This window comes from Hippoglossus stenolepis, chromosome 11 (genome assembly GCF_022539355.2).
Source record: "Hippoglossus stenolepis isolate QCI-W04-F060 chromosome 11, HSTE1.2, whole genome shotgun sequence".
NCBI lineage: Eukaryota > Metazoa > Chordata > Actinopteri > Pleuronectiformes > Pleuronectidae > Hippoglossus > Hippoglossus stenolepis.
In genome coordinates, this window is record NC_061493.1 from 23,719,260 (window position 1) to 23,746,003 (window position 26,744).

At 45.1% G+C, this 26,744-nt stretch overlaps 1 protein-coding gene and 1 pseudogene across 1 annotated transcript; both read left to right on the forward strand.

Moving 5' to 3' along the window:
* Nucleotides 1–2,912: 2,912 nt before the first annotated feature.
* LOC118117672 lies at nucleotides 2,913–4,583 on the forward strand (annotated as a pseudogene).
* A 1,598-nt stretch (nucleotides 4,584–6,181) lies between these two features.
* slco5a1a (solute carrier organic anion transporter family member 5A1a) lies at nucleotides 6,182–26,575 on the forward strand. The gene is made up of 10 exons (XM_047341999.1): nucleotides 6,182–7,872; nucleotides 13,078–13,207; nucleotides 13,759–13,976; nucleotides 14,378–14,542; nucleotides 16,306–16,504; nucleotides 18,040–18,199; nucleotides 18,884–19,128; nucleotides 19,604–19,668; nucleotides 20,720–24,573; nucleotides 24,612–26,575. Exons 1-9 carry the CDS (start codon nucleotides 6,927–6,929, stop codon nucleotides 21,241–21,243), a joined length of 2,652 nt encoding a protein of 883 aa, XP_047197955.1. The 5' UTR covers nucleotides 6,182–6,926; the 3' UTR covers nucleotides 21,244–24,573; nucleotides 24,612–26,575.
* The last annotated feature ends 169 nt before the right edge of the window (nucleotides 26,576–26,744 follow it).

Genomic DNA, 26,744 nt, shown 5'->3' on the forward strand with positions numbered 1-26,744 from the left:
CTGACCTTCCTTTATCACACATATTTAGTTCTCACTTTGTAAAGACAGAAATCTATAATTACACTGACATGAATGTGTTTGAAAGAACTAATGTTGCTGTTGTTTTCTAAATCAAAGTAGAAATCAGGTTGTGTGATGTTTTAGAACCTGTGTTGATCCTGATCCTCATCAATGAGATGATTATTTGTTCTTTTCTTTTCCACATGTGAGACGGAGGTGAAACAAACTGATTGTGTGTCCATGAAATCACTGAACAAGAGTCACTGAACAGACTTTACTGATGAAGTGATCAATGAACTCAGAGCGTCAACATGTCCAACAGACCAACTGCACTCTGGTTGGATTTACAGAGCATCAGTGTTATGGGATGTTTGGTCACATTGTAAATGTGGAACCTGGTTTGTTTTTATAACGGCTCATCTCTGTAAAGTGTGAATCCACTCGTCCTCGTTGTATTTACATATTTAGTGAACGGGCATATTGATCTGCTGCTGCGTACGTTTCTGTTCTTTTTGATTTTCCTGATCTGAACCAGCAGTTCCATTGGAGAGTGTCCTGATCGAGTCCCTCTGAGGGTTTGTCCTGCAGCTCTCATCACGTGTGTTTCTTATACATGTGTATATACATTTAAATCTCTTATATATGTATAAAGCATTGAAATCTAATGTGTGAAGAAGCTGAAAGTTGAAATAAAGAATAAATCCAGTCTGTTCTTTTGTCTTCATTCCAGGATCTCATTCAAAGCTGATGGAGACAAAGTGAAACTCCTGTGAGAGAATAACTGAGGCAGTTTCCTCCTGAAACTCCACAAACCTCAGTTTTCATGTTCAGTCTCTGTCTTTGCAGCTTTTCTGCACTAAAACAGCTTCATCGCAGAGAAATGAGCAAAGTTTTCTTCCACTCGCTGATTTTCAAAACCCAGATCTGGTTTGTGATCTCAGTGGATGAAGAGAGTTCGTCACACAGATTTAAAGAAGTGGAGAAATAATGGTTTGGTGAAGTTTCAGGGTGAAGACGTTGAGTTGAGTCCTGACACACAAGCCACATATTGGAGATATTGTGATGTTGTGGAATTGAGGTCGTTCCGTTTATCGTGCTGTTGATTTTCATGAGGATGAAACTTCACAACGAGTTTGTCGTGTTGCTTCAGTGTTTCACGTCGTCACCTCACGGACAGACGGTCCTGGGTCGTACAGTTTGAATCCAGACTGGATCAAAACTTCTTGACACCAAATTTGTCCGAGGTTTAACCCACAAAACAAACGTTGCTGCTTGAAGAGATTTTGTAGTTTCTGCAGAGTTAAAACAGTAAACGGTAAAAACACTCAGGATCAGGTTCCTGACGACTGGGATCGATTCTTTGCTCCGTCACAGACAAACTTCATCAACTGTTTCAGAACAGAAAGAACTTTGGTGTCACTTGTATTATATAGAAACAGTTTGAGCAGTTTATCATTTTCTTTGATAGAAGCTGAACAGCTGTTGACATGGTTCCTTTGCTCTTTGTCATTGTTCTTCTTTAGAACTCCATTAACTTTGCTGTAAGTCTGTATCATCTCTGGCTGCATGTGCTGTTGTAACAGCTCAGCTTAACACTGAGGGGGACAGAGCTTTAGAAATAAGAGTCTGAGACTCTGAAACAACCTGAGGAAATATAGCAGGCTGAGTCAGAAGCTTCCTTTAAATCCAAACTTCAAACGTGCTGTTATCGTACCACGATTTGATCAAATTCTAGTTTTTAAAGGGCGGTCATGATTACATTTCTGTCACCTGTAGTGTTTTTAGGGATGCACCGATATGGAAATTCTTGGCGATACTGATACTTAAAACAACAATCTGGCAGATAGCGATACCGATATTTGTTTATTACTTGAATAATATGAAAAACAGAAAAGGGACAAGTGTAACTTTAGATGCCATGGTGTCGGGTAAATGACGTATTCTCCAAGCAAGCCTTTACCCCCCTCTCTCTTTTATCTATATGACTGCTTGTGTGACTGTAGTGGATGGGCAGAGGGGACATTTAATTATGTGATTGGGAAAATTGGGAAAATTAAAACTCCAGGACAACAGAAGGGAATACAAAGTATGGGATGCATATTTGATCATTTATATCATATAAAATATGTCATTTATATCGTTTAAAATCATTTTTCAGTCTGTTTCCTGGCGCGATCGCTCCTCGCACGCCGAAACCATCGGTGAAGGCGCTGGCGCGGTATCACAGCCATGTGAACCGCACAAAGGTTTAACAGGGGGATGGGAGGCGCCTGGCTTTCCTGGCGCCTGCGCGGCGCTTCAGCGCCGGTGTAAACCGGCGTCAGTGTACCATAATCTGGATGCCAGATTGGCAGGCTGCAGAAAACATACCAATGAACATCGGCCAATGTTATGGTGAAAGTCAAGTTTATTACCGATCGCCGATAGCAGTAAACGAGGCGAATATCGTCCGCTACCGATATACGGCGATACATCGTGTGCACCACTAGTGTTTTATACTTTGACTCTTTCATACGTGTGTTTTAATGTGTTTTTACTTGTGTTTTTCATTAGTGAAGCACTTTGTAAGTTGTTTTTTATTCCATTGAAAAGATTCGTTAACTTTTCTGGAAACTTTGAAGAATGTGAATCTTACAACCTGTGCTGTTGTGAGCTGAATGTGACAGTTCCCAGAGCAACTATTCACTTTGAAATGTGATAACACAGATAAAAACTCACAACCAGCTCCTCCCAGTCAGGATGTGTCTGTGTCTCCTCCCTTCACAGATGTGTAAGTGTAAGAACCAGTGAACAACAAGCTGTGAACTGTGGGAGATGAGTCACTGCAGGAAGTGAACGAGAGGGGGAGGAGCAGAGATCTGTATCTGTTCAGAGGAAGTGAAACTGTTCTACAGTCTCTGGCACCAGCTGAAATGGCGCAGCAAGAAATTCAACTGGACAGAGAAATGTTCTGCTGTTCGATCTGTCTGGATCTACTGAAGGATCCGGGCTACTGGCTGTGGACACAGCTACTGTAAGAGCTGTATTAACACCCACTGGGACAAAGAGAGAGAGAGAGGAAGCTACAGCTGCCCTCAGTGTAGAGAGACCTTCACACCGAGGCCTGTCCTGGGAAAAACACCATGTTAGCTGATTTAGTGGAGGAGCTGAAGAAGACTGGACTCCAAGCTGCTCCTGCTGATCACTGCTATGCTGGACCTGAAGATGTGGCCTGTGATGTCTGCACTGGGAGGAAACTGAAAGCTCTCAAGTCCTGTTTGGTTTGTTTGGCCTCTTATTGTGAAAAACACCTCCAGCGTCATCTTCAGTCAGCTCCATTGAAGAAGCACAAGCTGGTGGAGCCCTCGGAGAAGCTCCAGGAGAACATCTGCTCTCGTCACGATGAGGTGATGAAGATGTTCTGCCGCACTGATCAGCAGTGTATCTGTTATCTCTGCTCTGTGGAGGAACATAAAGACCACGACACAGTGTCAGCTGCAGCAGAAAGGACTGAGAGGCAGAGAGAGCTCGGGCTGAGGAGACAAACAATCCAGCAGAGAGTCCAGGACACAGAGAAAGACGTGAAGCTGCTTCAACAGGAGGAGGAGGCCGTCAATGGCTCTGCTGATAAAGCAGTGGAGGACAGTGAGAAGATCTTCACTGAGCTGATCCGTCTGCTGGAGAAAAGAAGCTCTGATGTGAAGCAGCAGATCAGATCCCAGCAGGAAACTGAAGTGAGTCGAGTCAGAGAGCTTCAGGAGAGACTGGAGCAGGAGATCACTGAGCTGAAGAGGAAAGACCATGAACTGAAGCAGCTCTCAGACACAGAGGATCACAACCAGTTTCTACACAACTACCCCTCACTGTCACCACTCAGTGAATCTACACACTCATCCAGCTTCAGGATCCGTCCTCTGAGGTTCTTTGAGGACGTGACAGCAGCTGTGTCCCAGGTCAGAGGTCTACTACAGGACATTCTGAGTGAGACAGAGACAGAGATTTTACAGATTGTGTCTCAAGTGGATGTTTTACTGCCACAACCAGAGCCAGAGACCAGAGCTGGCTTCTTAAGATATTCACAGGAAATCACACTGGATCCAAACACAGCAAACAAACATCTGTTATTATCTGAGGGAAACAGAAAAGTAACATGTATGAGTAAAAAACAGTCTTATTCTAAACACCCAGACAGATTCATTGTTTGGCCTCAGGTCCTGAGTAGAGAGAGTCTGACTGGACGTTGTTACTGGGAGGTGGAGGTGGAGGTGAGAGGAGTAGTTGGTGTAGCAGTCACATACAAGAATATCAGAAGAGCAGGAAGCTCAGATGAATGTGAATTTGGATCAAATGATAAATCTTGGTCATTATGTTGTGATGTAAACAGTTATAACTTTTATCACAACAGCATCGAGACTCCAGTGTCAGGTCCTGTGTCCTCCAGAGTAGGAGTGTACCTGGATCACAGTGCAGGTGTTCTGTCCTTCTACAGAGTCTCTGACACCATGACTCTCCTCCACAGAGTCCAGACCACATTCACTCAGCCTCTCTATGCTGGAGTTAATGTTTATTCTGCAGACACAGCTGAGTTCTGTAAACTCAAATAGACTCGAGTCATTAAAAGCAGTGATTTGGATTCTGTGTTTAAATCTTTAACTTCTTTTGTCTCCATGTTTGTTGATCAAAGTTCGTCGTGGTGACGTTTCTGCTCTGCACAGAGATCAGCTGTCAATCAAACATGATGGGCGGCACTTTGAAGTCCTCTCATTGGTCGTTGTGTTGTTAGTTGATCGACCAGCATGTTTACTTTATCACTAACCACATTCATGTGTTTCTATGTTGCCTTGTGTTTTCTCGTGTTTTTTTGAAAAGCGCCCGACAAATAAAACTCTCATGTCTCAAATCAATCAACACTTTCGGCTCCTGTCCTTGACTGACGCGTGCTTTGACGTTTATTTTGAAGGTACATCCTGTCTGTTTCCGGTCTGTTTTGAAGCTAGCTTCCTGCGCCTTGACGCAGCGGATTGTGTTTTTCGGGTGTTTCTGGTTCGTTTGTCGGACGGTGAGTTGTGAGTTGTGGGTCTGACGTGAAGATCTAAAGTCAGTGGCGTCGCTGTCAGGAGAGTGAAGCGCGCCGCCGCCATTATTGTCTCACCTGTACGTTCAGCCGCTAGCTTGTGCGGCTAGCTGCCAAGTCAGCCGTGTAGTAAACACACTTCCGGTTCGTCCTTTCATAGTAAAACTCGATAGAAGCGCCTCACTCAGCAGGTTAAAATAACCTCCTCTAATAAACACTATTCCTTCACCTCCAATGCAAAACGTTCCGAGGTCAAGGAAACACGTGAAGCAGAGGTTGTAAGGAGTTAGGAAAGGAAACCAGGTTGCAGAGAAAACCCCACTCCACTTTCACTCAGCTTTTAAAATCCTCACAAATAAATAACCCTCAAATAAAAACAACTTTATTTCTGACAGAATATACACAGGATTATACAGTTTCCTGTTCAAAACAGAATGGCATGTCCTAAGGATTTTTTTCAGTTCAATTACTCACAGGAAGAATCAATGAAATAGAGACAAATTCAAATAAATCTTACAGCTGAAGTGTTGAAAATATGAACGTGAAGAATACATGTTCATATAGATGTGATGATGATGTTGAGAACGGTAGGTTCAACAAGCTTCTTATTCACTGGACAGATGTGAGCTCAACAAACCTTTGAGGACCCTTCTTCAACATAACATGCCTCCATGCTGCTGCTGTGGTGTCATCCAAGTGTCTGTAAGCCCCGATATTCAAATTCAACTGGAAACAAGGTTATTTATTTTATAAGTTTTTAATCTAAATGTCCTCTGATATCCTCCTCTGGAGCAAGGTTTGTGCATGAATCACAGCAGACATTTAGGTTAAAAACATGGTGTAAACGACTCCGTTTTGAGTTGAATTTGAATGTCGGGGCTTATGGACACTTGGATGACACCACGGGAGCGGGGTTTTTTTCTTGTATTTTTACTTTTGAAGAAACGGTCACCGGTTACTTCAGTTGCTTTGGATTTGGCTGCAACAATGTGTACCCCTGAAACTCCACCAACGCTTCACCCAATCCTCCATCGGCATAGTGCCGAGTAGATAATGAGTGAATGGTCATTTTTCGGTGACCTATCCCTTTAATTAACGTCTGCGCTTTTATTTTGAAGTGCGCCCCTCCCGCTTCCGTCCCGCTGCAGCTTGACGCAGTTGTTTTGAAAACAGCACTGCGGTGATTCTGCGGACGTCTCCTCGCTCTCGGGACTCCTCGGTTCTCCTTCGACGGCTCCTCGTGTTCTCCTCGTGTTCTCCTCCGCTCTCCTCCGCTCTCCTCATCCAAACCTCACGCGCACAAAGGCGCTCTCTCTCGGCCGCAGGTGGGGCGGGTGGGGGGAGAGAAGTGGTGCGGCCACAGCATCGGAGGCAGTCCGGAGGAGGATGCCCTTGACTGGGGGGAGGAGCTGGTGGAGAAGGAGGGAGCACCACCATGTAATGCACGGAGCGAAGGGGACATTGTGACTGTGTCGTCTTCATTGCAGGGGCCGTCAGGGATGCGGCGCGGGCTCTCCGGGTTCGAGGAGCAGCGGCGTCCTGCTGAGAGAGGGCCGGCTGCGAGTCTGCAGGGAGCCGTGGCCCCGGAGCCCTGAGCGGTGTCCACCTCCCGATCAGATGTCGGCAGAAGGCAAGTGTGCATGACAAGATCAACAGACCCCAGAGGCTGCCCTGCCTGCGCTGCAGATAAACTGTGAGTCTGCTGCGACTTTGCCTTTTCTGGGCCTCTTTGGGCACCACGGACTCCATCTGGAGGAGTAGATGTACCTATTAATAATGAATGGAATGGGCAGCAGCCCCTGAATTGAAAATGTCGCCCTGAAACCAGATTATTTTCCTGAGCCCTGAAGCAAGGTGGTTTTGACTGGAAACAATGGCTGACCACGAAGAAGCAGAGTTGTCCAAGTCCCTGCAGAAGGAGGATGGGTTTTCCAGCGAGCAGGAGGAACCAGGCTCAACCTTCAAATCTAAAAGTATGCCGATTTTAAATGACGCGGTGCCACATAAGGAAAGCTTACTGGCTGGTTCTGTGCGGATGTCCATAACGGCGGAGGAGAGCACGGAGTTCATCCAGCTACCGGCCAAGACAGAGTCCCCAACGAGAACAAACTACCTGCCCAAGTCAGGAAAGTCGGCGCTGAACAGGCCGAGCTCGTACATGGAGAACACTGAGATCAGAAGGAGTAAAACCATGGCGAGGAGGAAGGCCCCGGGGTTTTTCGCTTCTAAGCTAGCCACGGTTCGTCTGCCCAGTCGGAAGTACCTGAGCATTATCTTGCAGGACTCTCGCTGCTTCCTGTTCTGCATGTGCTACCTGACGTTCATCCAGTCTCTCATGGTGTCGGGCTATCTCAGCAGTGTCATCACCACGATAGAGAAGAGATACAGCCTGAGGAGCTCCGAGTCAGGCCTGCTCGTCAGCTGTTTCGACATCGGGAGCCTCGTGGTGGTCGTCTTCATCAGCTACTTTGGTGGGCGGGGCCAGAGGCCTCGCTGGCTGGCGGTAGGCGGTGTTTTCATAGCCGTGGGCGCCGCGCTCTTCTCCTTGCCTCACTTCATCTCCCCGGCCTACCAGATCCAGGAGGTCAACTCATCGTCTGCCAATGAGGGCCTGTGCATGAACAGCAACGCCAGTGGCAGGGACCGCGTCGATATCACTTCCTGTCCCAGAGACCAGGAGGGAAACGAGCACAACCTGTACGTGGCGCTGTTCATCATCGCTCAGATCCTGGTGGGCATGGGATCCACGCCCATCTACACGCTAGGACCCACCTACCTGGATGACAACGTCAAGAAGGAGAACGCCTCATTGTATCTAGGTAAGAGTTTGTGAGGATTGTTCAAACATGCAGTTTGCAGGTTTCATTTCAGCCGACCTCTGCGGCAGCTGGTCTCACCGAAGGGATTTGTCTCGCTGGTTTAAAGGAGACACGTGATGCTTTTTCAGTCCATTGCACCGAATTCAACACTGCACCTTCTCTGGCCCTTAACGACTCACATGACAAGCGTGAAGCTGATCAGATGAAAGGAGATATAAGACACAGACAGACAGATGGAGAATTCTGTAATAGTAGATATCTATCATCGTTCCACTGCGTTGCTGTCATTCCTTCCATTTGCCAACACTGCCACCGCCTACATGTCGCACCACAAATCAACAATGTGACCTTGAAACTGCCCCCCACACACACACACACACACACACACACCTCTCCTCTTTTCTTATTGCATGCCTCCCCAGAAGTTCTCGCCCCAGTAGCCTCAAACAAGGTGGCTCCTAATTAAAGCAACAAATGAGCGCTGTGTTATGAATGAAAGTACGGGAGGGAAGCGGAGGGAAAACGCTGAGGTCTGCATTCCTGTCATTGAGCGGAGTCAAAGTGCCACAGAGGCCCAGCGATGGTCCAAGCCCTTTTGTTTTTATGTCTTTTTTTAAGAGCAGGAACTAGAGGAGAAAAGACGGGGGGGGTTGGTTGATCAGTGGAGAAGCTGGTGGGTGGCACCATGTCATCTGCTAGGAGAGTGAAATGTGATTAGACACTTTCCAGGTTGTAGTTTTAATAAAAATAAAGTAACGCTAAGGACAAAGTTTGGAAATTAACCCTCTAGAAGGTTCAGGTTCAGTGTGTAGAATGTAGTGACATCTAGTGGTGAAGTGTCATGTTGCAGCTGAACACCCCTCACCTCACCCCCCCCTTCAGAACATGAAAGAGAACCTGTGGTAGATTCAGTGTCATAGAAACTCAAAAGGTTGAGTTGGTCCAATCTAGGTTACTGTAAAAAAACATGGCTGCCTCCGTAGAGGGGACCTGCTCCTGATGTAAATATAAAGTAGTTAAGTATAAACGGCCCATTCTAGGGTAAAGAAAACAACAATTCGTACGATATAGATGAAACACACTAGTGAAAACATCACTAGGAATATTTCATATTCAGTATCTGCCAATAGAACCTTTCACCCAAATCTTACACACTGGACCTTTTAACCTTTAGGCATTTTGTTGTTGTGGTGACCGGACTTTGAGGTAGCTGCTAGCTAACTGTAGGCTTACGATTCTTTCTGCCAGTGCCACGTAGAGAGAGAGTGTTGCCACCAGAGTTGAGTGTAATGTAATCGAGACGCATGCAGTGATGCTTGTGTTGCCTGTAAGCTCGGGAACTATTTCAAAAGAAAAAAAAGGTTCATGTGACATAAATGGCACATGTCACTGGGGAGATGAGGAATTGCGGTGCAGGGAAACATCAGCTCAGTGTTGACATGATGTGGAGGACACCCTTCCTCAAATTGACCCTTCAAATAAACTTTAGAGCTTATTTCAGCTGATAAAAATGCCATTCAGGTGTTTTTAAGTGCAACACAATCATTTGCTGTGTTAAATGCAGATTAATTAGCATCAGTCTAATTCTACAGTGTGTCTGTGCAAAGATGGGCATCTCATGCGACTTAGCCTACTGAGGTTATTTTGTTAGTGGCAGAATTCAGCTTGAATGTGTGTGAGCACTGCAGCTGTATTCATTCAGCCCACAGCTTCATCTCTGCACACACTTTAAAAAAAGGCAGAGAGAAAGAAATTGATTCTGTACCATTTGTCTCAGAATCCAAGTCAAATGTGTTGCCTGGTAATAGAGGGAGGGAAAGTTTTAACTGGAGTTTCTAGTGAAGTTTAGCCAGTAGTAACAAAATGCGACATCTTATTCAAGGCCCCTGCGCTGCATCGAGTAAATGAACACAAGGGACGTCCAGCTGGGACAAAGATGGGATTTAACTATTGTTGCTTTAATCCAAATTAAAATTCAAACTGTGCATATAAATCACAGACTGTCAATAAAGATGGACGACGCATCTCCACTTCCTCTCATTGTATAAAAATGAATTTAAATTGAAGTCATTTGGAGCCCGAGTCTTGACGCTGCGCCGCCGCTGCTGCACAACGAGCCGTTCAGCGAAACAACGCAAACAAACCCCGACGCTACAGCGCGCCGGTCGCCGGTTTCTTCAAAGCTTTTTAATATTGAACATATCACGAGTCCAAATCTCACCAAATTCAACACTGACTTCACTGGTCCCTCAACAACACACATGCCAAGTGTGGAGCCGACGAAAGATGAACGGTCATTGAGATATGAGAGTCAATGACAGACAGACTGAGGTTTCTGGAATTATTAGATGGCAGAAGCGGAGACAGTAGTTTATCAGCACCGCACGGTTTTGTGATGGCATTAGTGCTGCACACACTCTACTTGGGAACAAACCTTCTGGTCCCTTTTGGCCCTGCTTTGCATTAGCCTACATATGAGATCATGCCCAAAGGCGAAACAGACATCCATCAGAATAATTCAGCACAATATTGCTTTGTAACCCCAATAAGAGATGCTCTGTTTGGCTCCCGTGTGAGGCAGAGGACCACGCTGCGGCCTCTTTCAGTTTGAATGATGGATTACCATTGCCAGTTAGTTTATTTAGCAATGAATTGATTCTTCGTTTTTGTCTGTAAAATCACAATTTCCCTCAGTTTAAGTTGACACAAAAGAACTTTTCCCTCCATCAGCACCACAATGTCTGTCAGGCTCCTCGTATCTCTGCGACGCCCGGTTGCCCGACTCACCACCCGCCGCCTGCTCGCCGTTTATCCCTCTGCTGATGGTCTGCATCACGTTACGTAACGTGACAGCCTGCCAGCCCAGGGTTTTCCCTCTTCTCCGGCTAGATGGGGGATTATCCACGATGCCGCTGGGTCCCCTTGGAAAGCCCAAGTCCTCAATCCCATCCCTGCGCTTCATCATCCCAGGCTTTGGCCAACCGAGTCGGATGATGTAATAGTTGAGTGGAGAGTTGGAATGGAGCAGCAGAAAATATGCTTCTGTGAAGATGCTCTGCAGATGAGGAATTGCAGTGCTCATGATGTCTTTCTGGAATATCTTTGTGTTTTTATGGGGGAAAGGTCCTGAAAGTGTATGTTGTGAAGCACTTCGTAATCTTGTTCAAATAATTGTTATACAAATAAAGTTATTGTTTTTATTATAAGGTGAGGAATATCATGCATGAGAAATTTCTGAATTTCTCTGCAGGGTTTGGTTTTTGAGGAATCTAGCTTTTTCATGCATTAGGGCTGCGTTGGACGGACAAATTCATACATCACATGTAGTGCTGACTTGATTAGAATATTATCAGAATATGAATCACTAATGATTCTGATAATAAATGTATTTTTAAAGTAGTTTTTCAGGTGAAAATGGTGCTTGTTCGCTGGTGTGCGAGACAAACTATCAAGGAGACCTGCAACAATTAGTCAATCACTTGATTTACTGATCAACAGAACGTTCACCAGATTGATTATCAACTATTTCATTAAGTGGAAAATAGTTTTACTCATTCTTTTTAAATAAAATATCTGATCTGATCATCAGTTAATTAACTAAATAATAAATTGAACAATTGGTAGATTGAAATAATTGTTACCACAATTGATCGTGGTCTGTATTCTTTGCTCTGGTTCATCCACGAAGTTGTAAAATGAAAATTAAAAATAACCGACAAATGAAAAAAAAGCTACAGCAAACCAGATGAATGTCATTAAAAGAAACAATGGTAAAAAAAAAACATAACTGTATAAAGAAATCTAGAGCAAACTGTAAAAAAGTTAACAGAAATAGAATTAAAATTCAGAAATAATTGCTAAAAAACAAAGAATTTTGAAAGGAAATCTCCCGTATGTGTTGCTCCAATCGGAAGATAAACACTTCTCATTATACAATTTTTAGTTTTGCGGACACACAACCAGATGACCTCTGCTCACTTGTTTTAAAGACGCACTTCCCACAAATGAAAGATGAGTTCTCAATTTTTGTCCCCGCCGTCGGCCATGACAGATGACAGCCGGTGACACTTCACTAGCAGGTTGTCCTTTTATTTTGAAAAGTATGATTATAAACTTCTACATGAGGCATTATTGCAACGGCTGCGGACGTGAACCCAGAGCTCCCAGTGAGTTCCCAGGGCTCTGGCTGTTAGATGGGGCTGGTCTGGTGCCTGGCCCAGCTTGGAGTTTTTAAGTCACGCCACTGGATTCTTGTGTTTGCTTTCAACTCCGGCCAAGGACTTTAAGATTTTAATTCCCTCTAATTGGAGAAATCTTATTCTCAGCCCCAAGCGGGCCCCTTACTGCACGGTCATATGATCTGCACACATGACCCACACACATGGCCTTTTGTACGCTGCCCATAATGCTAGATTAGTTTTGATTTGGAGCGTTACATAAGGGTTAAAGTTAGGCAAATGTCATTGAGTTTGGATAATTGAATAACGGAATCTGACCAGCATCACTTCTTCTTTGGGCAGATGTTTTTAAAATCATGTCCCTCAGACCCAGTTGGAGTCCAGGGAAGTGATCACGATTTCACAAGTGTCTTAAAATGTTAAGCAGTTTATGAAACAGTTACCAACCTGATAAAATACGGAAAATGCCAGAAATCACTTCTTATTCGCCGCTCTAACTAAACTAATAAGATGTGTCATCGGATCTCACTCGTCAATGCCTGATCCAGCAGTGTCGCAGTCATTTCCGATGCTGGTATCACAACATCTCTAAACACAACCCTAATGGAGTAATAATGCTGGATAATAGAAGAAGGCAGTTGTTGAACTTTGTGCAGCTTCAAAAGAATAGTGAGACGTATGTGATGACTCTCCCTAAAGAAAGCAAATATCTCAGGATGAAAAACCGGTGCCACACACGTAGACGACTCCAACGAAGATATCGAGAGTTTTTGGTGATAAGAGCCAACGTTGCTGTCGATGTGATGTAAACAAAGACGTGTGGTGTCCTTCCTCCTGCTGCTCCACCCGTCACCTGAACGCAGCAGAGATTTCTGTGTTGTTGTGAATGTGTCAGAGCGAAGAATCTCCAGCTGAGTTGTTCATGCGTGAAAGACAAACTCTTGAGAAAGTCCGGACCCAAAACTGCAGAAATGCAGGATGTCTGGAGCGCTATTCTTATTACTTTCCCTCTGTCTCCTTTCCTCAGCCATCATGTATGTGATGGGAGCATTGGGCCCAGCAGCGGGTTACCTGCTGGGAGGAGTCCTCATCGGCTTCTATGTGGACCCCAAGATCCACAACATTGACCAGAGCGATCCGCGCTTCATCGGCAATTGGTAAGAAATATGTGTCTGGTTTGGCTGATACAAATGTGAAATATGTGTGTGTGTGTATACACATATACATGTAGTTAGAGCTTTGAGAGACCTGAGTTTTCAATACTGACATTAAAATATATTTGCCTCCCTTGTTTTGTGGATCCGAAAAATAATCCGATCCATGACTAAAAACTGGTGCCGTGAGAGAGAAGTTAAATGCTTGTGAAGCATGTTTGCTCCTCCGGTCATCTTAAATACCAATCTGTCAATCTGCCGCTGCGTGTGAGATGTGGTTACTCATCTATTCGCAGCCCTCGGTGATGCCATCCTCTAACTGGCAGCATAACCAGTGACTCAGTAGCAAACAGCCACTGGCTTCCTACAGGAATTAGAGGTGATGATAGCAGGAAGAGGATGGATGAGCGTGCCAGGCCGGACTATTCATTTATTTATGTGCACAATGAAGTGCGGCCTTCTTTGACGGATTCACCTGAACTCACCGCTCGATGGCAACAAAAACATACTTGTTTGATCTGTATGTTGAGTGATGTGTTTCTACGTGTGTCCAGGTGGAGCGGGTTCCTGCTGTGTGCCGTGGCCATGCTGCTGGTCATCTTCCCCATGTTCACCTTCCCCAAGAAGCTGCCGCCCCGACACAAGAAGAAGAAGAGAAGGAAAAAGGTGAGCCTGGACGACTTGTCCAGCGACGACGACGTTCTCAAGGAGAAGAGCAACAACAAGAGCCAGGGGGTCACCTCGTCCATGGGCTTTGGCAAGGACATCAAAGGTACCAGAGAATACTGCGACGTCATCAGCGATGTCAGCCGCCTCTCTCCGACATCACTGATGATGTTGTCAACTAGAAATGAACTATGCACCAGATCAGGGGCTGCTGATTTCAGAGGCTGCATTTGAAGACCCTCAAGGCTTTCCAATTTCCAACGCTCCCTCGAATGCAGATGAGAAATGCGTCCTTGAGTAAACGCAGACCTGAGTCCATTTAGTCGACGTGTGTCTTTAAACTTCAACAGGACGCAGAATGAATTTGGTGAAAGTACCTTCACATAGGGCTGGACGATAAAACAATCAATCAATATTTATCTAATTATCAAACGGGTCGAATCATCACAAGGTCAAGTCAGGACCGAGAGCAGGACGAGATAACCTTTCTGTCTTTCACTCTTCCAGATCTGCCCAAAGCAGCGGTGAGGATCCTCAGCAATGTGACCTTCTTGTTCGTCAGCCTGTCGTACACGGCAGAAAGCGCCATCGTCACCGCTTTCATCACCTTCATCCCCAAATTCATCGAGTCTCAGTTTGGCATCCCGGCCTCCAGCGCCAGCATCTACACCGGTGAGCGGCGCAGCAAAGACACGTTTCATCAAGTGACATCAGTTTAATCTACTGTTCATCATTCCCCTTGTTGAAATCTGCTGTTCCGAACTGTTCTCTCTCTTCGCTTCACTTCAACTTCTGCCTGGTCGGCGCTGCCCTGCTGGTTTTAACAGAGAGCAGAGCAGGAGAGGCTGTCGGCCCAGAGCTGCACACCAACACACATAAATAATAAAGAACCTGTTGGTCCTCAAATGAAGGGGGCACCTGGGACGCTGAGCTGGAGCACTGAGTGCATTACACACTCCTTTAGAAACACACACTCCCACTTGCATGCTGAAGCACGCATGCTTAAACAAGCATACAGGCAGATGGAGCTGTATGCATGTTATCTTGTTAAATGGTTGTTTACAACATGCTACTAACCAAACACGCTCCATAAATCATGGGCGGATAATGTTGATCTTTTTCAATCTGGGGATAAAGGCATGCGTTTTCCGACTGTTTAGCCGTGAAGACATTCATTGCGTTCACAATTTAACTTTGTGGGGGGTTGTGTAGCTCTTTGACCTTAGTGCAGTAACGAGTAAGGCCACATCCATCCTACTATGTTTTCAAACTAAAACGATCTTGGAGCGTTTGGGCTCTTTTCCAGTTTTAATCCCTGGCCACACTAACGCACATCACGTGACCGCTCACGTACACGGGGCATGCGCGGGTTGTTTTTAAAAACTCACATCTGTCCAGATAAGTTCCATCTTTGTTATCAGAAGGGTTCCAGTGTTTTAAGTGTTGCGTAACGGCCTCAGCTGTAGGATGAGTGGGCTGTGATGGAAACTGCCCTTCAGACACATTTTCATACCACGCCAACGGCTTGTGAGTGAAATGAGATTACTGCTTGGGAACCGGCTCATGGAAGTTCTCCATGGAGTATGATTGGGATTTGGTAGCTGAGTGGGGACAGCATGGCACTAGCACCCCCCCTGCCAGTGTTTGTGGTTTTAGAAATCATGGAGTGTCTCAGTTTGTCTAGAGTCTTGTTCCTGTTCTAAATCTTTTCTCCTGGGTTATGCACCGGTAGCAGGAGGCCATGCTCCGTGTCTATGTGGGAATTTGACGACAGAGAGATGAGAGATCAAATGATTGTCAGGCTTTAGGATGGACATGATCAACTGATTTGTCCCTGCTCAACAAAAGCTATTCTGTTTGGCATTATGCTTTCTTTCATCTTTTAAATATTAATAAACATCTCCATTTATGTGAGACACTGTCTTTGTTCATGGATGTTGTAAATAATGTTATTTTGTTGATGCTCTTCTGTCCGAGACTCTCTGAGGTTTCTACGTTTCGTGCTGCATTGCTTCATGTCGAGCTGATTTACGGAGCTTTTATTTTGTCAAGTTCAGAAAATCATTAAAATGTACACACCATGAGTCAGTTGCAGATAAACCAGGTAGGATGAACACACAGTTTTCTAACTTCACTCGGCATCGCAGACGGTTTATAAAAAGCTCTGAACACAAACAATAAAAAGTGACGACTCACTAATGAGAAGGAATAAATCTGAGAACACAACATTACACACAGGCAGGTTAACAACGGGGACTGAACTTGTTACGTAAAAAACGAATACATCAGAATCACACGTCTCATGTTTCTACAACTTAACTAACTTACTTGTTCTTATCTGGCTGGATTGGAGGACTCACTGGCCCCAATGTAAGAGGCTTTAAAGACAAAGGAGGCCATGTTATTTACATCTGCTTTTCTTTCCTCTTCACCAGGTTTGATTATCGTGCCGAGTGCCGGCGTCGGCATCGTCCTGGGCGGCTACATCATCAAGAAGCTGAAGCTTGGAGCTCGTGAGTCGGCCAAGCTGGCCATGATCTGCAGCGGCGTCTCGCTCCTCTGCTTCTCCACGCTGTTCATCGTGGGCTGTGACAGCATCAACCTCGGAGGAATCAACATCCCCTACACCACCGGGTGAGGAGCGTCGGGGGGCGATGCTAGCGGGAAGGAGCGTTGTGAACACTGCCAACGTATTTCTGTGTTGAGGCAGTTTGTTTTGTGTCTTGTCTGAACTGAAGCGTTTATCCTGGGAAGAAAGAAGCTCTCAGATTTGAATGCTGGATACATCTGCACACACTCGTTCTGACCTCAGCCATTGAGGTGTTTGTTTGTTTGTTTGTAAGCAAAGTTTGACACAAAAAGCTTGACTGGGGACTGTTGGGCCTCGCCGGGGGTTCGAGCTCTACTGAGCGTCATTCTGCTTTTTGATTTGACATTTTTCTGCTTCTTTTAAACACCTCCCTTGGAGTCATTCTCTCTAATTCCATGATTAATCAGGGTTTTTGAAAGATTTCATTCAAATCGGAGCCGGCCGTTTCCTGACTGCAGCTTGGCCTTTCTCCAATCAAATCATTTCCTGGCCTGTCAGAGTCGGTGGCAGTGTTTATCGGCCCATCTGTGGCCGATGTCGGGAGGAAGCAAGCGCTCAGATCAGTGCTTGATAACAGATAACAAGCTGGTAAACTGAGGCCTTTTCTCTTGGACGGAGCGTCCCCCAGAGCGATTACATGGCAACGATGGAAAATGTCCAAGGACAGCTTGGAAGAGACGAATCTTGGCTGGCTGCCCTCTCTTTTCTCTCTCCTGTGCTTTTCCTCTGGTCTTATATTCTGCTGTTTGTCCGTCGTTGCTGCCGTCCTCTCTTCAGCCTCCGTTCTGCTTTCAAATCCTCATTTTGTATTCTTTAAAATGTCCTGCATCTCATACGTCCCTCTCATACCTGTGCCTCTTCTCCATTGTCCTTTCCTTCTCACGTCTCCTCATCATCTCAGAGGCTTAACTTCCTCCTTGTCTCTCGTCCTTCCTTCTGTCTTTTCCGTCTTGTTTCTGCCTCATCCTCTATTTGCCATCCGTCCTTTTTGTCTCTACATTTTTTCTCTTCCATCGTTTCAGTGTGCGACAAGAACTTTTACTAAATCAGTTTAAGACAAAACGGTTGTTTGCTCAGCTGCCGGCACGCCACCCTGTTCCTGCATGTGAAATATCTAAACGACGACAGATAGCCATGAAATTTGATGCAGATATTTATCTTATATATTCTCGTGACGCGAGTGATCACCTGACTTTTCATCAAGTTCGAAAAAGAGGTCAACTATTCCACAGTTCATGGCAGCAGAAAAAAAAACAGCTGAGCCTGAGCTGTAATTTTGGATCAGTGCTGACACAGCATGTTACAGGGCAGTGGTCATATGCAGATATACAAGACACTGCTGAGCGCCAGCAGACAAACATTCAGCTTCCAGGTTTGGAAATGACGCGGTTACACGAAACGGTATAATAACAAAATTATTGTGCACGAGTTACAAGACAAATCTCCAAACCTGAGCCACAATCTGAAAGTGAACTGGTGTCAAACTGCAGACAAATATAATCGAATGTCTTTTTTTTATTTTTATGCTTGATGAAACCTAAACAGCTGTTGTTTATCTCTTCATATCTCCTCTCTCCAGCCCGACTCTCACCATGACCCAGAGGAACCTGACCGGGGGTTGTAACGTGAACTGCGGCTGTAAAATCCACGAGTACGCTCCGGTCTGCGGCTCTGATGGCATCACGTACTTTAACCCGTGCCTGGCCGGCTGCAGCAGCGTGGCTAACGACAGCACCGGGGTAAGAGCCGAGGACAGAGGATGACCAGGGACAGGCTCAAGCAGACATTCATCCTTTCAGTGCTGAAACTCCACAAAGCATATCAAGCTTTTACATAATGTCTTGATGCCCGCGTGAAAACCAGCAAATAGATTTGATTCTGACCTTTTGTTGAAGAAATGTAACTGTTGTGAAGAGTTAAAGAAGTTGGTGCTTGTGTGTTTTTAAAGGGCCAGTGTGCAGGATGTAGGTGGATCTATCGGCAGGGACGGAATGTAATATTCATAAAGATGTTTTCTTTAGTGTAGAATCACCTGAAATTTAGTATCAAGGTTTTACATCGGGAGCGGCTCCTCTTCCACAGAGTCTGAGCACCTTTCGTGTTGTTATGTGACCTGAAGGCCACCGTAGCTTCTCCCACAGGCTTGGAAGAGGAAGCTGAGGCGGGGGGTTACGCAGCTGGTTGTTGGAAAAAACGTGCACAAGGAGATGAACAGAAAAAATCCCTGAGATCTGAAGAACCGTTCATTTTACCAGCTTCACATTTCACACAATCACACTGCGATTTGGGCACGTGATACGTTCGACAGTAAAAAACACAGGTCAAACAAACAGGTTTAGAGCGAACACTGCACTCGTTCAACTAGTTGAGGTCGCAAGAGAAAGTCTCTAAAACTCCACGTTCATTGTTTGTCTTCCCTCCAGGTTCGGAACTACTCAGACTGCGCCTGCGTCCAGAGTCGGCAGGTCATCACGCCGTCGTCCAGCGGTCAGGGTAGCAACCAGCTACAGCTCGTCATCGTCAAGACCTACCTGAACGAGAACGGTTACGCCGTGTCAGGGAAGTGCGACCGCACCTGCAGCACGCTCATCCCCTTCCTCATCTTCCTCTTCATCGTCACGCTCATCACTGCCTGCGCCCAGCCCTCCGCCATCATCGTCACCCTCAGGTACGTTGGTTGAACAGCTGAATTGGACACAGCAGACACAGAAACTCTTCCGATTTTCCATTGTGGGATTTTTCCAGATTAGTTTTAAAAACTTCATAATCTCACAAACCCAAGGAAGAACCCGTTTTTTCATTTTCTTCCTTTTCACATTGTGAAATAGGGAGTTTTAATTTTTTCACTTTTTCTTTTATTGCTCAAGAAACACTGCAGAGACACTCAGAGGATCTCAATACATGTGTGTGTGCAATATGGTGATAAAGTGGCCAAACAGCCTGGGTAGAGTTACGTGCTCTCTAGTTCTTTCATGATAAACTGACTGACTGACAATCATAAGCACTTAATTTCTGTATTGAAGAACAGAACATGATCACAAAATCGTGTTTTATTTGTTAAATCCCATTCATCTGGCTGTGTGCGTAGTCTCATGCACTTTGGTTCCTGTGTGTACACGTGTCCGTGTGGTTGTGTGTTGCAGGTCTGTAGCGGAGCAGGAGCGGCCGTTCGCCCTGGGGATGCAGTTCGTTCTCCTCAGGACTCTTGGTGAGTAGAATCGCTGCAGGAGAAAAGAGAAAACCACTCCTTCATTTGATTTATTCATTTATTTTCTTTATGGTGACGGAGGATTTCTATGCCTGATATGAAAAACGTAACAAAAGTAGATTATCAGCAGAGTTATGTTTTTTTTTTTACGATACCGATGGTAAATCAATACTGTAAAAACGTTCCCGGTGCCAGAACTGATACTTTAGCACAAAATGACAGTCGGTGATAAGAACGGCTTTTTATTGACAAAGCAAATTTGAAGTTGAAATTTAACATATCAACTGTTGAAAGTATAAAGTATACTTAACTTGAATATACAAATACAAATAAGTGGAAAACACTGAACAAATGAACTAAACAAAATCACATAATATATAAAACCTAACCCAGCTACAATGGTTTAACACTAAATAACAGTTCCCCGTGCTTAATGTAGTAAAATACTTCTGCTCCGTTCCAAATCCCGATGCAGAGTGATCTGAGGAGAAGGCTTTCCTCCTCCAGCTGCGTCAGTCCTTCAGAGGAAGATTAGAACGTCAGCCGAAAGCCTTGATTGGAAATGCAGTGCACGTTCTGTAACTGCTGACCGACGGGCTCCAGTTAGGAAATGAGATGTGGTCTTTTTTTTAATGCCTCAGCATGGCTGCTGGATAAGGAGTCAGGAGGTAAACTGGATTAGATATTTGAGACGTGGAGGACGCTGCTGTCAGTGTGACTTAGTCGGGAAACGGTTACAACGCGGGGGGATGAAGGTCGCTGTGTTAGTGCATCATGGGAACTGTAGGATCCAGCGTTTCTGAATTAGATTCTGCAAGTCTTTTTAATCACTGCAATTTTGGTCGGTCTTTATTTCTCCCCGTCTCAGTGCTGAATCAGTTTGGTCAGATTTCTCTGCTCACGTGTGTTTTCGTCTGACAATTCTCCTCTTTGATTCTACTTTGACACTGAATCTCTTATTTCTTTATCCTCCCTCCCTCTTTGTTGTTCTATCTGCACCCTTTCCTCACCACCTCTCCTCCTCTTTCTCTTCCCTCCTTCCTGCAATCAGCCTACATCCCGACACCCATTTACTTTGGCGCCGTCATCGACACCACCTGCATGCTGTGGCAGCAGGACTGCGGCGTCCACGGCTCCTGCTCGGAGTACGACGTCACCTCCCTGCGCTTCGTCTACTTCGGCCTTGCCGCCAGCCTCAAATTCTTCGGCTTCTTCTTCATCTTCCTCACCTGGTACTCCATCAAGTATAAGGAGGAGCGGGTGGAGCGGTGGGTGAAGCGTCACCTCTCGCCCACCGACACTGTGGGCAGCCTCGTCTGCCACCCGGGCGGCCACAAGGGCCACGCTCGCACCCGCTCCTGCCCCGTCAACATCCCACGAAGCGACCCCAACACTCTGCCTGCTCATGCTCCGCCACGCGCCGGCGCCCTCAACCGTGGTGTCAGCACTCAGAGTTGCCCTGGCAACGAGCTAAAAGCAATAACCCCTCCCCCGCCTGCTGCACCATCAACACCATCAGCAACACCCACCCCCACGCCGGCCCGATCACTGGAACACGTTTCAGTCCGAGTCTGATGAGCCAGGTCTCACTCTTTTATTCTGAAATCCAGTCAGATGGGTTTTAGCTGCCGTCACCACGCGGAGGTCCCGCTCTCATCTCATGGCTGGTAAAACACACACTTCAGTTCTGTCTGCGCCGCCGGCCTCTGAGGGTCAAAGACCAACAACTGGGGGTCCTGACTTATCCTGAACCTCCAGATCAGCGGGTTGAAGGAGAAGTTGAACTAACTCGAGGACCAACCGGCCTGGAGAACCCGTCTCCGACTCCAAACATCCGCTCGGTTGGTGAAAACGTTGAAAGCGGCCAGTTGTTTTTCGTTGTCATCCACCAGACGGCGCAGCGAGCAGACAACAACAGCTTTGCTTCCCCCGCTTGGGACGGAGGAGAGTTCATCGCCCCCTCACCCCCCGGCAATATGTGCCTTCTGCCACCGCACACCTCACAAGTATAGAGCATGTACATGACTGCACCAGTACGGGACGTCCCAGCCTGTCGGCATTAGAGTCACCTGAACAGGCATCTCCGCTTCACCCATCCTCCAACTTTCCCTTCACCTCACGTCTGTCTGCTTCTTCCTCTCCTTCCTCATTTGTCTTTTTTATTTCTTCACCATCATGTGAGCGATATAAAAAATGTGATACACTGCAATTGTGCAAGTGTTGAGAACTGGAAACCGATGGCATGGTGCTATGTGGAAAAAAAACAAAAAAACAAAAAAAACAATGTCTAGCATCCATTTCTTGTTCCTTTCTTTTTGGCGGTAATTTTTTTTTTTAGGGTTAAAAACATTTGAAAAGAATCCAACTGGACAACAGGTCACTGGGCTAAGCAGCTTGGCTCGCACAGAATGCATTCCTGTCCGATGCAAGGCCTTTTGTTGCTCCCGTGACACAATGACACGTAGTATTACCGCTGCAAGTCGGATTGTTTGGCTTTTGCCAGCTCCATACAATGCATCCATACAGTACACCCGAGCTGTTTCCCCTCGGACTGCCACCCTGATAAGTGGTTTAACCTGAAAAGAACAGGATCGGCATTTTCCTCCTGACCACTTCCCTGACCCGGCTGGACGAGTCACTGGGATCCAGTTGTGGGATCCTCCGCGCGGCTGGAACGAAAAGAACTGTGCTCGCTGAGGTTTTCCATATTGGACTGGGAAAGTGTATTTCTGACTACTTCCCAGGCTCATGAGAGACACAGCCATTTACCAACAGCATCACTTGTACTAAACCTGTAGAAAGACAAGTAGTCGACCATCACGTAGAGGTCATAGTGTAGTCGTCTAATCTAAGTCATCTCCAGAAATAACAAGCTGCATTTGGGAAGAAGCCTGAATGGAAAACTCTTTCCATTCCGCCTGCGTTATGTTAGCTAATTGTTTCACAGTAGTTCCAGTGATTTATGGGTAATGACCTTCTGGCCTGAAAGAATTGGATGTGCCGTTTTCTTCACCACTTGCCAAGAGTCGCTCACAGTCTGTGGAAGTTGAAGTGTGATAAGTAAAAAGAAGAAAAGGCTTCAGATCACTGCAGCTGATGATTGTTTTCTTTATCATTGAATCTACTGATTAGTGTCAAATAGTGAAAAATGCTTGTCAGACTTTCTGAGCCCAAGGTGACGTTTCCTTGTTCCTCAAAACTAAAAGGTTTTAAAACAGAGGAAAGCAGCAATTCTACACATTTAAGAATTTAAGAACTATTAAATATTTAGTGTTTTTGTTTGATAAATTACTTTAATCAATTGTCAAAAATATTGTTGATCAAATTTCTGTCAGAATCACTGATTGTTTTAGCTTCAGATTGTCCCCAGACAAGATTGTTTCTGAAAGTTTAACTTGAAGAAGAAGTTTTTAATGTTTCACCAAACCATAACCACACTGCAGAGAAATCTCCATCTTATGAAGCTTATTATTCTTCTATTATTAGGCTCTAAACATTATTCTGTGAGGAACTGGTTCTAAAATCTTCAAGGGCACAAAGATTATTGGAACCTTTTTTGTTTTAAAAAACATTCTGATCATATTGAGGTTGATCGTTTTAATCAGTGTTAATGTTTTCATGCTCTAATGTTCAGAAAACATCGCTTTCCTCAAACTGTGCATTGCTGCAGCTCCTCTTTTCAGCCTCTGTCTCAAACACTCCTGTGTCTTTAAGTCCCACGACATACTCAAGACTTCAGTTTGGAGCAGTTCAAACAAGTAGTTGTTGTTTTCCTAGATTTATTTATTTGTTCTTTTTCAGTTCTGAATGTTAAACTAGAAACTAAAAGAAGTTGTGTGTTATTCATTCTCTGTGTTTCAAAGCGTTAAACCTGAGCCGGGTCGTACAACAATGATCGTAGTCATCACTTCATACAGGGTCAGTAACACACAGTATCGTTTTTTTCTTTTTAAATGCACTGGTATCGGATCGGAAAGTCCAGGTATCAGAATCAGGAAGGAGAATACGGCATCGCAACATCTGTAGGGAGCATTACACAAATGTGAGGAAGTATTGTCCGGATTGAAGAGGTGATTCAGGAGATTCAGTGTTTTCTGTGGAGCAGAGTAACCAGGAGTAACTCCCTTTACCAGGAGTAACTCCCTTTACCAGGAGTAACTCCCTTTACCAGGAGTAACTCCCTTTACCAGGAGTAACTCCCTTTACCAGGAGTAACTCCTTTTACCAGGAGTAACTCCCTTTACCAGGAGTAACTCCTTTTACCACGAGAGTTACTCCCTTTACCAGGAGAGTAACTCGCTCTACCAGGAGAGTAACTCCTTTTACCACGAGAATAACTCCTTCTACCAGGAGAGTAACTCGCTCTACCAGGAGTTACTCCCTTTACCAGGAGAGTAACTCGCTTTACCAGGAGAGTAACTCGCTCTACCAGGCGAGTAACTCCTTTTACCACAAGAGTAACTAATTTTACCAGGAGAGTAACTCGCTCTACCAGGAGTTACTCCCTTTACCACGAGAGTAACTCCTTTTACCAGAGGAGTAACTCCCTTTACCAGGAGTAACTCCTTTACCAGGAGAGTAATCGCTTTACCAGGAGAGTAACTCCTTTTACCACGAGTTACTCCTCTACCAGGAGAGTAACTCCTTTTACCACGAGAGTTACTCCTTCTACCAGGAGAGTAACTCCCTTTACCAGGAGAGTAACTCCTTTTACCAGGAGAGTAACTCCCTTTACCACGAGAGTAACTCCTTTTACCAGGAGAGTAACTCCTTCTACCAGGAGAGTAACTCCCTTTACCAGGAGTAACTCCCTTTACCACGAGAGTAACTCCTTTTACCACGAGAGTAACTCCTTCTACCAGGAGAGTAACTCCCTTTACCAGGAGTAACTCCCTTTACCACGAGGTAACTCCTACCACGAGAGTAACTCCTTTTACCACGAGAGTAACTCCTTCTACCAGGAGAGTAACTCCCTTTACCAGGAGTAACTCCCTTTACCACGAGAGTAACTCCTTCTACCACGAGAGTAACTGCCTTTACCAGGAGTAACTCCCTTTACCAGGAGAGTTACTCTTACTTGGCATTCCTTTTTTAATCCTTAAAACAATCAAACAAACTTTTTGTTTTTCAAAACTTCACTACGTAAAATGATCGTACAGAAAACAACAATTCAGACAAATAGTTTTCAAAGTAAAATATTTCAGTGATTTAAAATAAGTTTTCATGATTAAAGTTACTAATACGACTCAAATGAAATGTGGTCGGGATGAATTTTTTTTTTTATTTTATACATTTTAAAGGGTCAATCTATAGATTGTATGTAAAAATGGATGACGTGACAGCTCGCAAAAGTGACGCCAAATCATCGCCCCCTGGTGGCTGGCTGCAGTTTCTGTCATAAACCCCGCCTCCTCCATCAGATAGGACATGGACCAAACTAAAAAAATCTAAGTAGATGTTTAAGTGTTCATGTTTCTGTTCATAATTTTTGTTAATTAGTTATTTGATGACATAAAAACAGGCTGAGCCGTCATGATTGACAGCTGAGACTGACTCGTGATTGGTCGAAAGCGTGTATCGGCGGGATCTTGACGCCGTCGCTCACCACGATCGCTGCTGGACAGACTCTGGCTCCAAATGACGTCTTCAGCACAAGATGGAATCCCTGGGATGTTTTGGGCTTTGGGAGGAAGTGGAGACGCGGCGTCCATCTCTATTTACAATCTGTGGGTTAGTTAGTCCAAAGCACTTCTGAGCTGTATTTTCATTTTGTTAAAGCTTAAAGCCGTGTTTCCTCTGACGCCCTGAGGAGCAGCCTCCTCACTCACGAGGTTACATCAGTGTTCATCATATTTGTCTCTTGTTTCAAACTCTGCTTTGCTCAGTCTTTTCCTCGTTCCTCCGAATCCTCAGAGCTCAGTGAGGAGGCTGAGCTGTGCGCTCTCACGTGTAAACATGAACGGAATATACACAGAATCTAAATCACTGCTTCTAATGACTCAGAATCTGAGTCATGTTTCATTCAGAATAAGGTCAGAAGTCAGATTATTGGTGTCCATGGAAACGCCGTCGCTGTGTTGGGCCGAATCTCAATCAGCCGCTCAGCGTTTGAGTGGAAATGGTTCAAACAGGAAGGGGACAGGTTTTGATTCTACGCTCTTCTCCTTCTCCACAGAGATATTTTTAATAATGATTAACTTACTCTTTCTGGGTAACATGGCTTCGTTATGCAAAAATGTAAAAATGAATAGGACAAGTCACTCCAGAGAGTGGCTGTGACTCAGTGTGAGCGTGTTCATGACAGCTCACCATCGGGATCGGTTGCTCCGCCCACGTGTGTTTGGTTATTGATATACTGTTCAGTTTGAATGCTGACTTATTGAAAGTGTGTGTAAAGGCCTCAGTCACGTCCTGAAGCTGCTGCTCGCTGTCGGTTTTAACACACAAGAGCAAATTGGGCATTTGCTGGGGTCTATTTTCAGCGGCGGATTAATCCTCATTCGATGCTCCACTGAGTATTCGGGGCAGATATGTGAAATCAGCGATTCGGCCGGTCTCAGTGCTTCATCCTCGTGTTGTTGATTTTCTCTCGAGTCTCACTGCTGTTTGTCGTCCTCCGCTCGCGTCACATCCTCGTTTGGACAGAAGGAGGCGTCGTCTCATGTCGTCATGAGGCATCATCTCCAGACAGAGTAGAAACAAAGACTGAATCTGTGTGAGCTCCGTCAGACGTTAGTGTTCTTTCTTCTTTTTTATTATCAGTATTGTATTTATTTCTAAAGTACAGTGTTTTTGACTGAAGGCCACAATGAACGAAGGCAAAATGTAGATTTGTGGACAAATGCATTGGATACTTGACTCATGTTGATGAAAATGTGAAAAAAAATAATAAACCAGTATTACAGACGCTGTTGGTTTGTGCATTTCTTTGTTTAACATGTTTTTTCCGTGCTAAAAGTGTTAACGTTATTTACTTGTTTTTAAATCTAAACTAAGTGATAATGTAACTGCAGCAGAAATGTTACCAAATTCTAATAAAATATAAATGAATAAGAAACAATTCAAAAATAAACCTG